Source organism: Poecile atricapillus, chromosome 13 (genome assembly GCF_030490865.1).
Source record: "Poecile atricapillus isolate bPoeAtr1 chromosome 13, bPoeAtr1.hap1, whole genome shotgun sequence".
Classification (NCBI taxonomy): domain Eukaryota; kingdom Metazoa; phylum Chordata; class Aves; order Passeriformes; family Paridae; genus Poecile; species Poecile atricapillus.
The window spans coordinates 10237014-10257154 of NC_081261.1; the positions used below are offsets into that span (position 1 = coordinate 10237014).

At 40.7% G+C, this 20141-nt stretch overlaps 1 protein-coding gene across 2 annotated transcripts in view; it reads left to right on the plus strand.

Moving 5' to 3' along the window:
• Nucleotides 1–20141, plus strand: part of FSTL4 (follistatin like 4) — a 207026-nt gene that overhangs the window by 8385 nt on the left and 178500 nt on the right. Inside the window, exon 3 of one of the 2 annotated variants that reach the window (XM_058848654.1) lies at nucleotides 6832–6865. The exons of the other annotated variant lie outside the window; for it this stretch is intronic. Coding sequence (XP_058704637.1) covers nucleotides 6832–6865 — 34 coding nt within the window. The remainder of the gene's footprint in view (nucleotides 1–6831; nucleotides 6866–20141) is intronic. 2 annotated transcript variants of the gene reach the window in all.

The following is a 20141-nucleotide window of genomic DNA, read 5'->3' on the forward strand; positions in this document are numbered from 1 at the left end:
GTTTTCTAGAAATAGTTAATTGCTTTAATTTGGCTTTCATGTCGCGCTTTTTTTGCTACTTATCCTCCTACTTAAGAAGTGTCAGGAGCTCGTGCACAGCCCCCCATGCTCCTGTGGGGAGAAGAACTGTGTCCCTGGGGAAGCTTCTCTGCACAGAGCTCACAGGTGATGCTCCATGTGTTCATTTTTCAAGGCACCATAACTTTCTTCTTGCTGGCATTTGGCAGGTATTGTTTGCTCTCATTATTTTTGTTCATTATTACTTGAAGGAGAGTGTAGATTCCTGTTCCTGGAAGTGTTCAAGGCCAAGTTGGATGGGGCTCTGTGCATGGTCTAATGGAAGGTGTTCCTGCCCATGGCAGGGAGTTGCAATGGAATTATCATTATAGTCCCTTTGAATTCAAACCATTCTGTGGTTCTGTGATTCTATGGCACCTGAACTACTTAAAATCTCCCAAGTATAAATGTATGGCAAACAGCTGGATCAGACCAGCCCTTCAGTGCCCTCCTGCCCAGAATAAAGCTTTTCTCAGGAGTCTACTCAAATCTCAACTGTGCTTGTCTAAGAGTATCAATTATTGCTGAAATTTCTAGTTATATTCAGATTCTTAAATGTTGCATCACTTAATGCTGCATCTGAAGACCACAGTAAGTTATTCTGGGCAGCAAAGGACTCATGGGGGTGATTTTGGGCTCCTTTCCCCAGCAAAGCCATGTTTCCTAATCTGATGGACTAGAAAAGGATTGTTTTTGGAAGCAATGTAAAAAATTTCAAAGGTTTTTGTTAAAACCTTTTTGCTTCTAATTTAAATAGAAACATAATTTCAGAGGATGAGCTTGGAATAAAATGGGCACAGTGTATAAATTTTATATAAAGTTGAAGATCTAATATCCTGGTATTTATTTTAACTGTTAATAGTAGTATTATATTGTCTACCTTCTGAGGGTTCTTCCTGCTTTTCAGTTTGGAGGAAGGAAGAGAAGAATCAGTTTTGAGTTTAAATCTGTACTGTGCTACAGCCTGCTCCTATTTTAAGCATTAATGAAAGTACAGGGAGACAGGACTAAAGTTCATTTTTGTATCACTTTGGTATGCAGTGATAATTCACCCCTTGTTACCTGTGTTTATGTGGTATCTCTAACAAGCAGTAATTGCTTTTTTGTAGAGCATCCTAAATCTTAACAGGTATATTATCCCTGTGGAGATGAGAAGCTGCTGCTCTGAGTGCTGGTTAGCAGAGCATCTGCAGCTCAAAATGCTGTGGAATGTTTTTATAATATTTATATTAGGTGTGTTGAGGTCCTTCCTCTGCATCCCAAACCTTCCCCTCCACTTTCTTGTGTGTACTCAGAGGGCTTCATAAATGCTGTAATTTGTATGATGTAATAAATGCATGCTCTTGTGCTTGAAGTACTAGAAAATGTGAAAGTTGGAACAAGGTAGGTAGTGTACAGTTGAATAACAGCAGAAAATTAGAAGAATTTTGGTTTACATAAGTGGTTATGGCTCAATAGTGAGTGTCAGGCATTGTCAAGGTGCATCAAAAGCACAATTTGAAGATGAAACCCACTTGTTTGCAGTCCCTTACAGAACAAAAATCCATTTTTCTTGATGTTTTTCTGACCTTCTGGTAGGATGCCCTGTGTGATACCTCGTGGTGGTCCTGCACTGCCCAGTTTCCTGGGGGCTGTCACCTTCCAGCCAGGGGAACAGGCCCCTGCTGCTGCACAGGAGCAGTTTGTGGGACATTAGATTTAATGAGCTTGAATTTTGGGTACTCCAATGCTGTCTCTGAAGAGCAGAGGGATGTGGAGTTGTGATGCCTGGCTCTCTGCTGAGCTATGGTGCACACTGACTGCAGGAATCAAATTTCAGTAAGTTTTTCTCATGTTACAGTTGAACAACTGTGAAAAATCATACTGAGATGGGGAAATGCTGGTACTATTTGGAAGAGAATAAGACCAGAGTAAATGATGTTGCAAAAATAAAAGGAATCAAGGCAATCTTAACTTGGCTATGATGTGGCAGAGGGTTAAACTTTTCTGATATTCTGTTCAGAAGCCACTCAGCCTTAAAATACTAAACGTTGAGCAAGTTTTTTTTTCCAAATGTGACATATTCTTCCTGTGAAAGAAAGTCTGTAGCATTAGTGTTTAAAGCAAGGTAATTCTACATGAAGTACTTTGGACCACCAAGCAGGGGAATTCAGTTTTTTAGATTAGCAAGGGTACATCCACAAATTTGGGATTTCTAAGAACAGCTGTCCTATGAGCTTCCCCATCACAATGTGGAGATTTATGGAGCTTCACCCAGCTTTCTCATCTGGAGTCCAGAAATAGTAGTGAGTAAAATCAGAGATGCAGCAATTATCTCAGTTAGCTGCCGTATGGGTGAGCAGATGATACTGTGATGTGAGACATCAGAGTTCCTCTCAGTGTTCATACCAGACAGTAGAAATCTAAACGGCCAGTGTCTGTACTGATAGCAAGCTTTCTCCAAACAGTAGCATGTGATCTATTTTTTTATCATGCCTGATTAAAAAAAGAAAAGTAAAAAAGGTGGATGTTGATGTTCTCTGCCTGATTAACATGGGTTTTAAAAAAATATTCTGTATTCATGGCTATAAACTGAAAATCCTGATTGTCAAATTAAGCAATGTATTAGTCATATATATACTGTATTAGTATTAAGCAGTGTATTAGTCATATACTGTGCTGATGCTCCAGTCCCCATGCACACTGTCACACCAGTCCTGTACTCAGTGTCATTTCATAGAATGGTTTGGGTCAAAAATCATCTAATTCCACCCCATCTGCCATGGGCAGGATGCCTTCCACTATCCCAGGTTGCTCTGAGCCCTTCCAGCCTGGTCTCGGACACATCCAGGGATGGGGCAGCCACAGCTCTTCAGGGTAACCTGTGCCAGGGCCTCCACCGTCACAGGGAGGAATTTATTCCTGGTATCTAATCTAAATCTGATTCATTGCATGACCCCTCACTGGAGATAAGGAGGAGAAGGCTCTGAAGGGAGGAAAAGAATCCATGGCATGGTAATCTATTAATAGGAACAGCCACTTCTTTATTAATTTGCTAAATGAGTTAGGATTGTGTATTTATAAATTGTACAGCAGTTAGGCTGATCCTGAATGCAGGTCTCTGGAGAGCTGGAGTGTGCAGGGATAACATCTGATTTATTGTGAGACCCAGCATGAGCCCAGCTGCAGGGACTGGGTTTGATTTATCTGCTTGCACTGCCATGTCTCCCACAAAGGGTCTGGTAAGGCCAGCAATGCAGGGAATGTGTGGATCTAGAATGTTACCTGTTCCTCTGCATTTCTTCATCTGCTGCATTAATTGTTTTATTTTTTTGCTGCTGGTTGTGGGGTTTTGTTTGTTTGGGTTTTGGGTTTTTTTTAACTTTAGGGTTTTTTTGGAAAAGTCCCCTGTATTAAATTTACATTGCAAAAAAAGGGTGTCTTTTGACTAAATATAAATCAGTATTGAAGGGCAAGAGACTGTAACCATTACAAGGTTATTTGATGGATTATCGTGCTTGAGGGCAGTTGGTGTCTCTTTGGTGATCCACGCTCAGCATCATTCCCTGCTGGGATCAGAGGCCAGTAACAAACAGGGGTGGGAAATGCACAACCACTTAAAAATCTCTAAATACATCCCAGGAAGTGTTCAAAGCCACGTTGAATGGAACTCGTGGAAGGTGTCCCTGCCTGTGGCAGGGGGTGTGGAACAAGATGAGCTTTATTGTTCCTCTCAACCCATTCTGTGATGACCCAAACCCAGAAGTGGCTTTGCTGCTTGCATCATTGCTAATGACCACTGGTAAAACTGTTTGTGGCATGCTGGCTACTAAGCACTGTTTTATGTTGTGTATTCCCTCTGTGTTGCTGTGTTTTAACTCTGCACAATGAAGTTCCCAATGATCCATGTTAGTTCTGAATGAAATCTGATTTATCACTAGTGCTGTGCTCATCCATGGATACATGATTCATCATTAATCAGGAGGTATCACATAAAACTGCATAAACTATAACAGGAATGCCTTGGCATTCCTTTTGTAAGAGCAGAAAACAGCTTTGTGCAAACCAGTTGTTAAATTGTGTCAGATCCACAGAGGTGTTGGTACAGCACACTGCAGCTACAGGGGAGTGAAGCAGTGTGACAGCAGGTACTGAACTCTATTTGATTTTGATTTTCATCCCTCCTAATCCAGGTAGAAATATTTATCATACTTTTGACATTGAGGTGCTTGGTCTTTTGGAGATGCAGTTTTTCTTTAGCTACATGTCTGGTGAAGGGCAATCCTGAAGCAAATGTAGTACATTGATTGCCACATAGTGATGAGGCACTTCAGATATGGAACAGAAGGACCTTTCATTCTGTACTCAGTTGACTAACATGAAAAAGTAGGAAATAGGTGCTAAAAGTGAACCTTGACAAATAAAACTGTTGTATTGCACTAATGAAATGCTATTTAAAGCAGTACATGAAGCTTTTTAGAAGGAGTGGAAAATCCAAAACATTTTTTTCCCTTCAAAGCAAATGATTTATGCTCTGATAAGATTAGATTTTTAGTTAAAGGAATTTGCAGTCATTAAATGGTGCCCATGAAATAAGTCTCATTTATAACCATCTGCTTTATGGCTTCTGCAGAAAAGTATTCCTCAGGCAATGCATTCAAGAACTTCAGTGTCATTTTTATCAAAATAGTTTGGTTGTCTACTGGTAACACTATTAAAATCTGTGTGGTTTTTTTTTTGTTGTTGTTGTTATTTTCTTTTTTTTTTTAAACTTGAGATCAGTATTATCTTCAAGAGAAGTCTGCCTGGAGCTGCTATCTTTTTGTGCTGTACTTTAAACCCTGCTGTGGCTGCCAGGTACTTTTCCATGTTTTTGTGTACCCTCCTGGAATCTTGAGCATTCTCAGTGGAGATTTCTCCAGGGAAGGGATGTTTTGGGGGACACACCAAGTACTGCTGTTTTCCCAGGAGTGAGAAGAGATGGCCTGCAGCCTGACCTCATGTTCTCCCATGGCAGTTATAACAAGCTTTTCCTCTGAACCCTGCATCTGTTTTTTGGGATAGTTTATATTCATTAGAACTTACAGTTGAGAGCTTACAGTAAGGGGAACAGAGTAAAAGAAGGGACACTTTGAAGACCATCCTTTATCTTTCACGATGTCTATGCAGACATGGAAATAACAAGAGGGTATTTTATAAAAGTGAGATGACACTTGGATGTTTGTTTAATAGAGTCTTGATAGTCTGTTTCCTTTTGATCAATATAATAGTTGTAATTAGTTTTAGTGTTTCTAAGCTTTTGAACTGCAGAGAATTCAAACAGCTTGTTAGTGTGAGGGACTCTGGGGAACTTTGAAAGTATTCTTCCCTTTTGCATATATTGCATGTACACAGGCCTGATGATAGTAGCTGTACTGAATTTTTTTTATCCAGTGCCCTACCTCTCAAGCTAATATTTTGAAAAGCTCAGAGAGGTCCCTGGAGTATAACTGCCTGCACAGCTCAGAACTCTGCTGCATAAAGAGGATAAGTGCTTTGAAGTCTGTACTAATCCTGAATGCTATTTTACATATTGCTCAAGATCACTGAGGTAGTGTCCTACAGGGAATAATGACAGTATTTTTATAAGCAAATACCCATTTTTTTGTTTATCCCCTTCAGCTGACTTGAAGGGTGCCAAAGAGATGGTTTTTGCTATTCTGATCCTTCTCAAATTTGGTGAGAGCTTTGTTTTGAGAAAGGCAGTTTGTGGTCATGTGAAGGAAGGGGAAGCAGCATCTGCCTGCACAGATGATGCCAAAGGACAGTATAAACTGTCACTGTGTTTGGGCCAGGATGTGGGTGATGTGAGGTGTCCCCTGGGCTGGAGGAGACCTCAGCTGTGGCTCTGTCCTGCCCTGGGACTTTCTGGAGGGGGCAGGAGGCAGAAAAGGGGCATTTCTGTGGGCAGCAAATGGGTACCTACAGCACTGCAGTGTGTGATGCCCAGAGCCTTCTCTTCTCCAGGCTGGAAAACCCCTCCTCTATCAGCCTGTCTCCACAACAGAAGCACTCCAGATGGTCTTCATGATTCCACTGTTTCTAATACTGGCTGCAAGAAGTAACTCGAACGATGGAAATTTGGACACAATTGCGATTAACCCATAAATAATGTTACTGTGTGGAATTAAATATTTATTTTTTTGAAGTCTCACCATTAGTATAAGCAGATAGTGTTGCCTGGCAGTGCAATACCTTCTGAGACAGTGTTGTTTTAAAACAAGTTTCTAGATTAGAGATGCTTGTGATGATTTGCGAAAAGGTTACACAAAAAAAATTATATGCAAGACAATTAAGTAGGTGTGCATGGATTGAAATGAGCCCTCAGCTCTCAGCATGAGTAGTCCAGTGGCTTTAAAATTATTCAGATATTTGAAGAAGTCTCTGCTAAAAAAATATCTGTAATGGCTCCTCCTTCTTCGACCCCAAATTTTTGATGTAGTAATAATCACCCTCCTAACTACTCCCTTTTCACATCAATAGAGGAAAAAACTCCACATTTTCAAGACAAATGTTGTGTTTTACAATGTCATTTATCACACAGTGATGAGTCATTGTAAGTGCTATATTTATCTATTAAATACCTGTGGACAAACTGAAATGTGTGCTTGTAATTACTCCTCAGTTATTTTATTAACTTCATAGATGTTTGCCTGGGTCTGTGATTACTGTTGTAAGGGGGGTTGTTCATCCTGCCTTTGAACAATTCTTGTATTTAATAAAAAACACCACAAAAAATTCTCTTTTTCCTTATAGGACTCCAAAAGGTTTGAAGTTACAAGAAGAAAAGGTAGGAAAACCAGTTTTCTTTAGTGTGTGTATTGGTGTTGAGTATTCTTGCAATAACTTTTTAAAACAAGCATGAGTTCACACACTTGAAAGGTTGTGCTGCTGTGGATTTTCCAACAGTCTGTGCCTGGCACTTGTCTGACAGTTCTCAGTGTTGCAAGTTGTAGATTTTTTTATATTTTTATGTTTCCCCAATGAAAAGCTGTTCTTTTAGCACAGAATTGCATGATGCTGTTGGGTGTGCATGTCAAGGTTTGGGTGCTGGCAGGGCATCTAAATGGTTTTAAGCTGAAGGAAGGTGATTTTGATCAGATATTAGGAAGCAATTCTTCCCTGTGAGGGCAATGGAGCTCTGGCACAGGTTGCCCAGAGAAGCTGTGGCTGCCCCTTCCCTGGAAGTGTCCAAGGCCAGGTTGGAGGGGGCTTGGAGCAACCTGGGATAGTGGAAGGCATGGCAGGGGGTTGGAATTGAATTAATTTTTTAAGGTCCTTTCCAATGCAAAACATTCTGTGCTAAACCTGAAACCTGGAGAATTTCAGGGAGAAAGAGGTGCAGACAAGGCTTTCCATGCCTCCCACAGCTCCACCCTGAGGTGCTCTGATGCTCTGAGCCCAGCTCCTGCTCCTGGGAACTCGGCTGTCCCAGTAACTAACTGGCTTCTGTCACAATTGAGTCTTTGGCTACTGGCAGCTGGGGGAGAATCAGCCATCAAAGAGCTCATTCTGGTTATCATTAATTTTGATTTTGTTCAGCAGCTGTTTTCTGGATCAGGCAGTTGCTTTCCTCATCTGTCTTGGTAGGCTATGAAGCAGGTGGCACTCTCCTGTTCAATGGATTAATGTATTCCCTGTTCCTTTCCAGCAGCTTCTTGAATTTCTTCAGGCATATGTTGGGAAGAGGTTGTAACTACCAGTGTTTTTCTGTATAAGCAAAGAAGGTCAAGTCCAAGGGTAACTTGTCATTTGGACAAATAATCTCCTTTTTTTTTTTCTTCTATGAGGCTGAGGCAGCAGAGAGTCTTAAATTAATTAAAAATAGAGCTGTTGCTAAAGGTGAAATCTGTTTAATTTAGATGTCCAGTGCATGTGTGTGTTTGATCAAACTTCTGCCACGCTTCATGAGGAAATCCAGTTCTACTGTACTTCCCTCAGTCTTAAACTGAGGCAGGCTTCTTGGGTGGGTCAAGGCTGCTTTGAGATGCAGAAAAAGCATCTTGGGCATCTTGAGGATGTGGACACATTTCAGTCATGCTCTGGCTGTAGTTCATTATCAGCATGGAGACTGAATCCAGTCTTGTGGATGTACCTCTGCCCTTTTTTAGATACGAGTTCTATTTCCAAAGCTTTCTTCCCAGTAAAAGTAACCAACACATATAAGAACCTAAAGATAGCAATTTTTGAAATCAGTATTGAGTTTGCAGATTGTGTGCTTGGAGAATGTTACTTCAAAGCAATAACTGAATTTGGAGATCAGTGCCTCAAGACACCAAATTTCCAGGCTAAGTGACGCTGATTTCTCATTGCTTTCAGAGGATAAGACTTAACTTTTTGAGGGTAAGACTTAACTTTTATTTTGAGGGCTAAAACCATAACTTTTTTCAGAAGTGAATTCAGTGTAATGGACTTCTCTGTTAGAAGCTTCTTATATCTATGGCTGGAGTGAAGGGGATTGCAACAGATAGATTTAAGGTGTATACATAAATATGGCTTATGCCCAGCAAGGCAATATGTGGATTATCAAGTCTGTCCCATGTACTGCAAACTCCTCAGAAGCCAAGAAAATGCTAACAAACATGATAAATACCTCTTGATCCCAAGAGCATGTGGATTTGCAGAGCTACCTGGGGATTTTCAGCAATGTTTAAGTTTCTTCCTCGCTGGAGTTATTCCTCAATAGTGCCTATAAAATAATTCAACTAAAGGCATTTTCAGAAACCTCTTCAGTATTAAAATGTGCACAGAGCAGATATCATTTGGTGTTAGGAAAAAAATAACAGGAGGGTCAGAATGTTATGCACATGAAAGGATTTCTTATAAATTTTGTTATATGGTATGAGGTGACTTTAAGATCCAGGCCTTTTTCCCCCTAAAAATGGTAATTTTTGCAGCTAATGCTTTTTACCTGAGGAAATGAAATGATTGGAAGAGATTGGGGTTGGGGGTTTATTCCTGTTCTGTTCCCTTAGTAGAAATTCTGGCTTTCTCTTAAAAAGCTGAAAAAATAAAAAATGCCTCATTGAAATACCCACAAATATGAGAGCTCAGCAGACTTTGTATCTGCTTTTATTATCCCAGGCTTATGGATGATCCAAGATGATTAAAAAAAAAGGCTTTTGGTGAAAGGAGGGGCAATCCTGGTTTAGTCTTTTCAGAATTTTTCTTCATTTTGGGACAAAAGATTTGAATCCTTTAGATTTAAAGCAGACACTTTTTTTTTTTCAAAGGGAACAAAGCCTTGATAGCTGCTGATCATGAAAACATTTTTTTCCTTTTTTTTTAGTTGTGGATGAGTGTAGTTAAACTGGGAGGCTTTTGGTTTCCAAAGTGCCAGGATTACATATGCCAGAGAAACTTTGAACCTGCTCCAAAGCCCATTACAGTCAATGAATGGTTTTCCTTTGACTTCTGTGGCATGAGATCAACAGTAATTACATGATCTTTTAATTGCTGTGGTATGGAGGAGGGATGCTTCCCTGGCTGCAGCTGGCAGCCACCTCTCAGTGATGTTTGGAGACTGATTTTCTTCTCAATTGAAATGGAAATGGCTGCAGAGCTGTTTTGTTCCTGGGATGCCTAACTGGTGTGTAACTATTACCCTTTTTGACTAAAAGTAATTTTTTAATCAAAAAACCCTCAATCTGGGATTTGATTAGAAGCTGCAGGAATATTTTTCTAAATTCACTTGAAATTTGGCTCTGAGTTGGTCACACATATGACCCACTGTGGTATCCATCTGTATTATGCTCCTGCAGTGGAAACCAGAATATGGGGTAGGGTGCCAGGTTTTGTGCTTTGAAAACAAACACACTTTGAAAACAAACTCCCAATCAGCCAAAAAAACTCAAAACACAAACTCAAGAAACCCCAGTGTGTGATAAACAAGCACAGATTTGAATACTATCCCCCTGTTGCTCTGTTGAAGTAAAATCACAGGGCAAGTTTGGACAGGCAGATCTTTTTTCAATAACTGAATCTTCTCTCTTTTCCGTTTTAATGTTAATTTTCATCATTTTCCCTGCCCTTAGTGCACAGGAAGGAGGAATGGTGCCAAAAGGTGAATAACCTGTACACTCCTGTCAGCTGTCCAGTGTAAGAGGGGGAAAAGCAAAACAGGAGTAGGAAAAGCAGCAGTTTGTGCAGGATATGTGGACACAGCAGGTATTTAATGAAGAGAATGAAGAGAGTGGTGGAAAGGATGACATGTTGGAATGGGTGGGGTGGAAGGAACCTTAAAGCCCATCCCATTCCACCCCCTGTAATGGGCAGGGAGGCTTTTTGCTATCCCAGGTTGCTCCAAGCCCCATCCAACCTGACTTTGAACACCTCCAGGGACAGGCCAGCCACAACTCCTCTGCACAATACCAGTGTCTCATCACCCTCACAGGGGAGAATTTCTTCTTAAATCTGCATAATCTGAGGAGAAGACCCTGTGCAGGAAACTGGGAGACTGAAGGGTGTGTGTTAGATTGGAAGAAACACAGGACCAAGCTTGTAGAGAGCATCTGCAAACATTAGGCTGGACAGTGGCAGGGTTTCATTTTAAAGATTGGTTACTTTTCCCTGTGTAATGAGTATACATGAATGCATAATAATTACCTGTTGCTGTAAATTACACCAGAAACTTATATATATAAAAGCCACATACCTTTGTGTCTATCAAATTCCCCATGTCTGGCAGAACAGAGACTCCAGTGGTTTCCCGAATTATTTTAATGGCAAGAATACAGGATTTAAATCTGCAGCTTCTGGAGCTGACACGTGTTCCCATTTCAGTTGGCACTCTGGGGCTGAAGGATGCTGAGTATGAGAACAAATTGTCTGCTGAGTAGAACTATGCCTAAGCATATGTATAGTCACATTAAGCATAAAGAGCCAGGTCTTCAGTAGTTAGAAATAAGCAAAGCTCTGCTGAATTAATGGACCACCTTTTCTTTTTTACTAGCTGAGAATCTAACCCAAGCACTTAAAACTTTTAATTTGTTTTTGTTGTTCACAATCATCCATTCAACAAATTAGTGTCAAAAAATGCTTTTGAAACCATTCAGCCAAGAAATGTTCAAGCAAATTGCTTCTGCTCTGACCATATAATTGTATTAAATGAGATGCAACTCTAGATTTATTCAGACAGATGACATCACTGCCATAAATATACAAACTTTTAAATACCTGGTTTGAATTAAAACTTCTAATTGACACTTCCCTGAAGTTTTCACAAGCTCTGTGTTGTGGATGTCCTATTTGTATGTATTTATTACAGATACACAATCCTCATAGTTACACTGTGATTCCTAATCACAATGTGGAGCAGTAGAATATATCACACCCTGAGCTTTCCCAGGTTGCCAGAGTTTAACTGAAAAATCTCTGCATCAATTAGCAGTGGTAGAGGATCCAGCCAACAGCTTAAGAAATATTTCATTATTCTCCATTTGACATCAGTGTTTATGTCCTACATGAAAAACTAACTCATGGTTATAAAAGAGTGATGCCCTTCAGAAATTCTATTTGCTTTGTCTTTTCTTTTTGCCAACTTCAAATTTTTTCCTTTCCATGGAAGAAGACAGGCACTCCAAAATTGGCAGGAATGATAAGTTGCTCTCCTGAAATCCTTCAGGAACACAAAGTGGTCAGCTATTATTACTTTTGTAGTAAATCACGTATGAATTTCCTATCATGTTGTTTTTTTTTTCCTGTTACTGGGATCCAAAAAATCTGTGTTTTTTTTTCCTTATGACTTGGTCAAAGCACACCAAAAATCAGTAGCTGTGCCTGTGTTGCTCTTTAGAAGCAGCTGTACCCCCAGGATCTTGGTTGTCTGGCTATCCCAGTTACATCCATGTGATGGATGATGTGATATGAAAATAAATATTTGTATCTGTGTGCTCTGTAGAGAATTGGATGTTCAGAAACACACTGGCTATATTTCAGGACATTCCTCCAAAGTCTGAAAGACAGCTTTTACATTAAAAATATCTGTTCTGTTGAATCACAAGTTGGAATATTTTCCATGTTTGTTATACTGGTTTTAACAATTATTCAGTCTTCACTTCAAAGTTTATTGTCTTTTCCCATCTCAGCTGCTTTATTTTCATAGAAAGTTTTATTACCTCCAACTTTGCCATTCACAGTCAATATATGCTTTGAAATCTGTTACCCAGGAAAGGCTATTTGGGTGAAGATATTAATCTGATGTTTAGTGCCTGTGTTTCCAAGCTTATGAAACCACAGTTGCTCAGCTTTTTTTATACTTCATCCCACTTGAACAGCCTAGCCCTAGTCAGGAAGGGGCAAAGTTGCTTGCTCCCACACATCTGTCAGCAGTGGTGTTTAATTATAACTTGGCACATTCCATGCTTTTAAGTGGCAGGAATTAAAAGAAGGGAGTAAAACCACGTGGAGGAGGAAGAACCTCAGTTGGCACATTAGCCAGCATCAGGCACAGTAGTAAGTTAAACAGGAATGTGAATGCTCCTGAGCAGTCTTACTGCTGCTGTTTGTATTGCACATGTGTCTGGGATGAGGAGCAGAGAATTGCAGCTTAGCCAGAGAGTTTCTGAGCAGCTCCTGTAGCAAACAGGGCTGGTCTGGTGATCACATTGGCTGGCAGATGACTGTTCATGGAGGTGGATTACTTCTGAAAATGTGAATGCAGCTGTGGTTTAGCCCAGCTTTGCCGTAGCAAACTCTTTACATGCCCATCTCTCTGACTGGTGGAAACAGAGTGGTTTGCAGAGTTAAGGTTCCTGTAAATGGATCCATCAGTTTCTGCAGTTGAGTACTTTAGGGCAGGAGGAGGAATGAATTCTCTCCATGGCAGAATGGGCATGACTGTTTAGTAAGTAAATATAATAGAGTGTGGCTTTGCTAGAGCAGCTGATTGATGGACCTGAAGGAGCTGAAGTTAGAACTTCTTGAGTGGCAGAAAATCAGGAAACTGTTTCCCAACAGGTCAGATCAAGGAGTTTGTCAGCAAGCTTAGGAAGTGGACAGACTTCAGTTCCCAGTGTGGCGAAGATGAAGAGCCAGAAATCTATGAGACCTTGCGAGGATTTGTAGGGAGATACAAAATAACATATATATGTATTCCATACCACTAAACATCATAAATAAGTATCCCCAGTGCAGAGTGCTGAAGTTGGATGTGCCTGAAGGCATCTCTCTTTTTCCATTTGAAATCAGAAAAAACTCTGCTGATTTGGCAGCTGAAAAAGCTGCTTGTGCTGTTGGCTTCTGTCATCCCTCAACTCTCTCCCACAAGCTTCTCTACTTTTCTACTTTTTCCATCTAACCTGGGCAGTGTTTTGGAAGGTGCTGCTTTGTTGTACAAACCTTGTTTTGGCTGCCTCTTCAGCATCTCCAGAGCACTTTTCTCCAGCTGATCCAGAGCTGTAAAGCCGGACTGGTTTGCATTGGTCTTCTAAGAGAACCTGTCTTTAAGAGGACATCTTTTCACACAAATGGGTTTTCTTCACTTAAGTATCATTAGCAGCAGCCAGGTTGAAATACACAGTGAGGTTTGAAGTCATGTTGGATTTGATTTTTTTGGTTGTTTTCAGTGCATTGTTCTTTCTGTGAAGTTCTGCTTTTTTATCCAGCCACATATCTGTTGTTACAGAGAGTATTGCATGATGTGGAAGCCCCTCTGATACGGAGTGGACTTGTGATGCTTGCACATGATATTGAAAGGTACAAATGCATTATAAACCTAGAGTTTTCAGACCAGCTGTAACATAAACTCATTTGTAAGAGCTGAATGAAAAACTGGCAGCAGATGTTTCTGATAATGGCAATATAATGTAATATTGCAAACATTTTCCAACAAATAAGTTTATCCAGCATGTCTTAAATATTACAGAAATGAGTAAACTCAGACTTTAAGACAAAAGACCCAAAGTCCAGATGTCTTCTGAGTCCAGTCAGATTTTTGAGTCATGATTTTTGAACATGCTACTAGTCTATTTAATAAGCATAAGAGCATGGTGCATTTTCAATTTCAGACTTAGTAGCTTTCAGCATGCCATTTCTTCTTGAACTGAGCTTTAACTGTAAGGCAGAGCAATTACGTTAATATTACTGGAGCTTCAACTCACTGCTCAAATATGAGCTAAAAATAAAAGAGGAATAACCCTCTTTGTGCTCTCTTAGTTCAGGTACTTATTCCCGGGTGGTCATGGCCTTGGCCTGTGGATGATGGGAGTGTTGAGCCTGTCACTGGGTTAGCCCAGCTAGAGGTGGAGATCATGGCAGGGGAGGCTCTCAGGGAGCTCTGGTGGCCTCTCCTGGAGGTGACCAGGGCAGTGGCTGAGGCCATCAATGATCCTTGCAGTGCTTAACTGCTATAGTCTTACACCACATCCTAGCAGAATCATAGAATCCAAGAATGGTTTGGGTTGGAAGGGACTTTAGAGGTTATTTCATTGCAGTCCCCTGCCATGGGCAGGGACACCTTCCACTATCCCAGGTTGCATCAGGCCGTGTCCGAGCTGACTCCGGAAACTTTGAGGGATGAGGCAGCCACAGCTTCTCTGGGGAGCCTGGGTGCCAGGGCCTCACCACCTTCTCAGGGAAGAATTTTTTCCTAATAGGATGTGAAGAATGAACCTTTCAAGTGTTTGGTGCCATAGCCATGTCCCTGGCTGCTGCCAGAGCAGGTACTCTGCTGAAGTTAGTGGTTTTCAGGGAGCCTTGCTTTGTGTGGAGATGGTTCTTTTGGACTTTTCATTTCAAAGCAAGATTTCATTTCAGTAATTAGCATGTGTCAGTATATTTTTTAATAAGAACTTAGGAGCCTGTGAAATGGTCCAGTTGTTCATGGTGCTTGGGAAAGAAAAATCTGCTCTGTGTAAAGTAATGTAATTACTTTTCTAAAAGAGTTTTTATTACACATCTAGCTGCACATTTACGGTACTTGATAGACCAAAATAAAAGCAGAACAGAATTAATAAGTCATTTTGGTCTACTGAGTAAATAAAAGAGGTAAAGCATTTATAAATACGTATTTAGTCAGCAGAGCTGATTGGCCGCTCCGCAACTCCTCCAGTGTCTCAGTAATCCAAGTTTAATAGCCTTCCATAAATATTTCCTTGTTTGTCATGAGACAGGAGTTATTTATCCATGCCATGCTGCATTCTTGTGTTTGATGAGAACTTCTGAAGAATATTAGACAGGTTTGTTGTTTTGCATATAACATAATGGGCACTGCATGTTTATGAAGTAGCATGAGAGTGATCCTCGTATTTTTGCCCCCATTTCCTCCTCATTATTATCCTTGCTTCTCCCTCATAGGTGTATCTTTCTGTCATTCTTTTTACTCTTCAGTTCTAGTGAGGTTAAGATGTGCCTTCTTTCTGCTGAGCTAAGTTCTGTCTGATAAAGTATCTCCAGCAGTGTGACAGTCATTAGGGCTGAATGTCAACCCATATGCTTTTTCTAATTGAGTGTAAAACTATTTGACTCATTTCAGGTATCATGGAACTCATCCAGTAACACGTTTTACCAGGGTGAAACTATTATATGTGAAAAGTGATTCTGGATCTATGGACTTCAAAGTTGGTTCCTTCCAAAGTCATAAGCTGGTTTTTGGCTTTTAAATTTGTTCAGCACAGGGGACCAGCTCTGTTATCAATATATCTGTTCCTGGGGTTTGTGTGCACAATAGTTGTTGCAAAGGCTGAAATCTATCTTGTGCAGCCAGCAGATAATAGCATCAAATTATGCTCTAGCTTGGAAAATAAAAAGTACAACAAAAAGGTGTTGTGTTTTCCATCTGCAGATTTTGAAATTTTTCAAAATGTCACTTCTTACAAGATTTCAATTTAGTTTCTCATTGCAATTGCAAAGTAGGTGACAGTGGCATGCAGTGCCCTGCTTCTAGTTGTTCTGCTTTTCCCATTGAAATTCTATTATGTGAATTGCCTGTAATATGATCTTTTTTCTTTACTTTTCATATCTGAATGCTTTAAAGAATATTTTTTCTCTGTTATTGATGCTAGTTTTTTTTATTATCCTGTTTTTTACTCTATAGAATTATTTCTTCTTTATCCATAATTGTTTTTCAGAAATTATTAGTTTTCCGTAAATTATATAATAGTTGTATTTAGGTTTGAACTCCTGTTGCCTGTTAAATACAGAAGTTCATCAGCTGCTTTTAACAGAATCAACGTTGTGGCAAGCCTTATTCCCTGGGAAATAGAATCAGTGAAGCCAGAAATTGGAAGCAGCCCTGTGCAGTTTCTCTGCTGTTATCAATGCGTCCAACTCTGTTGGCACCAGTGTCAGCGAGGAATGATCCATTGCCAGAGACATTTTTATGGGAAAGCACCAGTTTGTAAAAACAAAAGGGTGGCTGTGGTTTGAGCAGATATCCCAGCCTGTGAGGTGCCTGTGTGTGCACCCCAAGATGCTGATGGGATTTCTCTTGTTTGCCAGAGTTGGGATCCAGGCTACATCTGAACACTGCAATGATGAAACAACTGTGTGACCCACAGAAAATTCTGATAAATGAAGAAGTACATTCTCCTAACTCTGTCATAGCACTTTAGTGCAGTGGTCCTCAGCAGCAGACAGGATGAGACCCTGTGTCTGTCAGAGAGGGGCTCACGGTCTCGCTGCTCAGGGTGGCTGGACTAGTGTGCCTGTTCCTGATGCTGATTTTGGAACAAGCAGCTGGAGTCATAGGAAAGTTGGAGGAAAGTACAGATTTTTACATGCTTGTAAAACCAAGCTGGATTTTGCCATCAATGATGGAATGATGCAGCCAGGGCTGCAGTGTGTGTGCTGGAGCTCTCAAAACCAGTAAGGAGCAACTCTTTACTGTAAGGCAAAGCATGTGGATTAAATCATAGCTCTTACCAGTACATTAAATTATCCAGAAAGCCCTAACTGCTCCTCAGTACAAGGTGTCCCAATTAGGGCTAAGTCTTCACGTAAAGACAGCAGTAAAGGAGCAGAGACAGCAGAAAGACTCTTTTCCTTTTGGGTATATAATAAATGCTTCCAGCATGGGGAAGTTTGCTTTTGGATGACACCTCCAAGTATATTCCAAACAGTGTGAGTGCTAAGTGATCATCTTTGGTGAGTCACAGAGATTGTATTATCACCGAATCATTCTAACATGTCCTGGGAAGTGTAGAGGTGCTGGTGAAGTAATGAACTCTTGAGTGAACTTCAAAAAGATTTCTGTGTGAGTGTGAGACAATGCTGAGAATGACTCTTTTATCCTTTTTATGTTCACCTAATATAAATAACATCACCAGAACAGCTCCTGCCTGATCTGTGTTAGGCATTGCAATTCCCTCTTCAAAGGAAGAATGTTCCTCAGGCCTTGTTTATCACATCTGACCTGTGTTCCCTCTGATTAGATGACCCCACCATCATTCAGACATCTTTAACTGAGTACCCCTATTATTCTAAAACAGAAATAATAACTACAGCCCTCTGTCTTTCACCCCTCTGCCTTTGCAGCAGGCAGAAGCTCTAATGTGATTATTTCTCAGGATGCTGTTTGTTCACTAGAGGGTGAGAAGCTGTTCTTGTTGGGAGAACGGTGCTGCTGGCCTTGCTGAACATCTCTGCACAAACATGGATCTCTCTGGGAAACCTGTGGGATTATTTTTAGTTTCAAATGTCACAGCAGTTAATATTTTGAATTAAATAACTGAAACATGTTTTATTGTACTCATTTAACAATAGGAACATGATGAAAATTATTAAAAGTATCCAACTTATTTTCCTTTGCTTCCAGGAGCTAATTTGGACTCTGTCCTCTACCAGTGGGGATTTCATTTGACTTTCCTGATTTTGTAACAATAATTTTCAGACCTTCCCTAAACCAAACCTGTTGTTTGTTCTTTTAGTGTATTCCCAGGGGACAAAAGGATTTCTGTCAAAACAGCAGAAGAATTCCTTTCAGGAAGCGAACTGCAAGCAGGGAGGAGTGGGGAGGGTGCGCGTGGCTTGGTGTGCGCGTGCCCCCGATGCTGATGTGCTGATCAGCACACGGATGGTGTGAGCAGGGCTCTCCAGAGAGAGCCAGCTCCAGCGGGAGAGCCATTAATATCCAGCCGTTCTGTCAGTGGGAGCTAAGCATAGTGCACTTATTTAATTTAGACATTAAATCTCTTTCTTAGCACAAACAAACACTCCTTCGCTGGCTTAAAATTCTCCTCGGCAGCTGTGCGCAGATGGAGCTTTTGTCTGCAAATCTGCTCTTTCAGGAAAGGCTTGGAGGGGGATGTGATCACAGAAATGTGGAGTTGTTAAGGTTGGAAAATGCCCTTTAGGATCATTGAATTCAGGCATTAGCCTGGCACTGCCATGTTCCTGGGGGCTCTCCCAAGCCCTGTGCTGACCCATGCTGGCTGCTCACCGCTGGGGTGAGGGGTGAGCATGACTTTGGTGGCTCCAAGGGCTTTAGGTCATGAAGTAGATAGAGGTGGTTGGTCAGAGCTGCTCTGTTTGGTTTTCAGTGGAAATAAACTCAACCCCAAACTAGATGTTTTTAGCTCACTTTCAAAATCCCATCTCCAACACATAAAACAGGCACTCTCTGGCATTTCTTTAAGGTGTACTTGAGCAACAATAAGATGAGCTGTGTTGGTTTTGCATTAATTGACACTCGGTGAGGAGGGAAGAAGCCACCCATGGAAATAATTTTTCTGAGAGAAGCTGCTAAGAGCTTCCTCTGTGCCTAGCAAAATCCAATAGCTGCCTAGCTCTGGGAATGGACAACCTATTAAACCATTCAGAAGCTGGGTCTGTCTCTGTGTGATCCACATTTTAGAGGCAGGCAAGCCCAGGAAATCTCACTTTTGCTTCCAGCTTTGAAGAGGTAACTGGGTGCCAATCGAGCTGGCCCCAGTTCACCATGGCCCACAGGGCCAGGCTGGACCCCTATTGTAGAGGTGGTAACTGATTGAAAATCTCGGGTTTTGTCTCTGCATTGTCATTTGGGAAAGAAAATAAGTCAGGCAGGGGCAGGAAAAGTGTTCTGAAGGTTTTATTCTGATTCTTATTATTCTTTTAGTTCTGTCAATAAAGTTTTCTTTGTACCTTTTAAGTTTAGAGCCTGTTTTGCTGTCCTCCTAATTCATGTCTTGCAGTAGGATATGAGTAAATAATCCTAGTAGGTGCACTGGTGATTTTAGCCAGTGCTAAACCCACCATATTATTTGGTGCATTGGCTGGGAAACTCAAATTGGCAAATCTAAACCACGGCACAAAATTGGTGCTTCTGCCTGGTTTCAAACTGAAACTGCCACATGAGCTAATAATTATTAAAACTGGGATTTGTGCTGGCTTCAATACAACTACGTTTTTGGGTTGTTTTTGGGTTTTTTACTTCTGGTAAGAAGGGGTGAGTTCAGATTTTGCCTCTTTATGAGCTGAGGTGAAGCTAAGCATTGTCTCAATCTTCAGTGAAACAAATTCCTCACTACTTGATGCTACACATGCTGCAGTAAAAATAAATGTTATTTCCCACAAATACCACCTATGTTAGTATTTCTTTTTAGTTACTGGAAAGATTGCTGTACTTCCCCTGTTTTTCTACAGGCAATGCCATATGACAAAAAGAAGGTCTGAGGTTTCCAGGAATGTATATACATGATCTACTGGCAAAGTTTTCTAAAGCCAAAGGGTTGGGTTTTGTTTAACAAGATTCATTTAGTCCTTGACAGATAACACAAACTTTCTTAAGGTCAGATAAAAATCTGTTTCCTGTGCTGCTAACTTACCAGGCACTAGAATATGAAGATCATGGTTTGTAGGGAGAAGTATCTTTTACTAGGCTAGCTGAGAGAGAAGGAAATGTGGGAAACTTTTGAGCACAGGAGCTGTTCATCAGATCTAGAACGTTAATGGCAACTGTCAGATAGTGAATTCACTTCCTTTATACTTCAACAGAATTGGATGCTTTTGAAGTTATTGTAAACACAGTCTTTTTACTTGCTATCAGAATCTAATGGTGTGTGTTTGCCAGCTATTAAGATAAAAACGGCTTTCAGATCTCCCATTCTTATCTCCTTCAGAGTTTTTTGGCAGGGGTGGGTTTTTTTGTG